This window comes from Callospermophilus lateralis, chromosome 5 (genome assembly GCF_048772815.1).
Source record: "Callospermophilus lateralis isolate mCalLat2 chromosome 5, mCalLat2.hap1, whole genome shotgun sequence".
In the NCBI taxonomy this organism is placed as follows: domain Eukaryota; kingdom Metazoa; phylum Chordata; class Mammalia; order Rodentia; family Sciuridae; genus Callospermophilus; species Callospermophilus lateralis.
Window position 1 is genome coordinate 7,429,097 of NC_135309.1, and position 1,386 is coordinate 7,430,482.

General features: G+C 42.0%; 1 protein-coding gene across 1 annotated transcript; it reads left to right on the forward strand.

The window, feature by feature from the left end:
* The first annotated feature begins 227 nt into the window (after window positions 1-227).
* On the forward strand, window positions 228-1,160 carry LOC143400210 (olfactory receptor 14C36-like). The gene has a single exon (XM_076857522.1). The coding sequence runs from the start codon at window positions 228-230 to the stop codon at window positions 1,158-1,160; it is 933 nt and encodes a 310-aa protein (XP_076713637.1).
* Window positions 1,161-1,386: the final 226 nt, after the last annotated feature.

Below are 1,386 nucleotides of genomic sequence, written 5' to 3' on the forward strand. Positions count from 1 at the left end.
AGGAAAGCAACAGAAATAGAAGAAATACTTTGAATAAGAATATATAAAATAATTGTATTTTTTCAAATAATTGTCATTGTCAATGGATGTTTTTTAACATATGCTAGACAAGTGCTGTATGACTGAGCAACAACCCCAGCCCCAAGCAATTGTATTAATCATATTTTTATTTTTTCCTTTCTATCTCTCATCTATTTATCTTCCCAGACAACTAGAATTTCCAGAAAATGGCCAATTCCACCATGGTAACTGAATTTCTCCTCCTGGCCTCTCCTGATGGCTGGGATCTGAGTTTCCTCTATTTCACAGTATTTCCAATGACCTACCTGGATACCTTGTTAGGAAACCTTCTCATTGTCGCTGTCACCACTGCTGACAAGCACCTACACACACCTATGTACTTCTTCTTCAGGAACCTGTCCATCTTGGACATGTGCTACATTTCCATCACTGTCCCCAATGCCTGTGTCAATTCTCTCACTGGCAACAGGGCCATTTCAGTGGCTGGCTGTGCAACACAGATTTTCCTGGTCATTTTCTGTGCATGTGTTGAACTTCTGTTTCTCTCCATCATGGCCTGGGACCGCTATGTGGCCATCTGCCAGCCCCTGCAGTACCCCGTCATCATGAACCCTCAGATTTGTGTCCGCATGACGCTGGCTTCCCTGCTCAGTGGTCTGCTGTATGCAGGTGTGCACACTGAGAACACATTCTGGCTGTCCTTCTGCCAGTCAAATGTGGTCCACCAGTTCTTCTGTGACGTCCCCTCTCTGCTGAGGCTCTCCTGCTCTGACACCACCAGCAACATGGTCATTCTTTTTGTTTTGGCTGTGGCAGTTGGTGGTGGTTGCTTTACTTTTATTGCCATGTCATATTTTCGCATATTTGCTGCTGTGCTGAAATTTCCCACCAGAGCCCCAGGGAAGGCCTTCTCTACCTGCACCCCTCACATCCTCGTGTTTTCCCTGTTCCTCAGTTCTGGTGCAGGTGTGTACCTGAAGCCTTCAGCAACCTCTGACACACTCCAGGACCTACTTCTCTCTGCCTTTTATACCATGGTACCTCCCTTCTTGAATCCTCTCATCTACAGTCTCAGGAACAAACAGGTAAAGGAAGCTGTGAGGAGAGTAATGCAAAGACAGTTGTTCTCAGGGAAATGATAAAGATTGCATTTCAGAATCATCTTAATTTCATTGATCATGGTTCTTAATTAGATACAATACTCTTTATATTTGAGCTTTACAAGTTACACTGTCTACCATTCTATTAAATCATTAGAAGCTGAGTTATTTTATAAGGTATATTTTTGTAATTTACCATATCATTTCCATGGATCCTTCATAAAATGTGTAACTTTATTAATGCATTTAAAATATAAATATAATT

What these genes read in the sequence shown, in the direction of transcription:
- LOC143400210 (XM_076857522.1), top strand. Translation starts at nt 228, where the DNA reads ATGGCCAATTCCACCATGGTAACTGAATTTCTCCTCCTGGCCTCTCCT.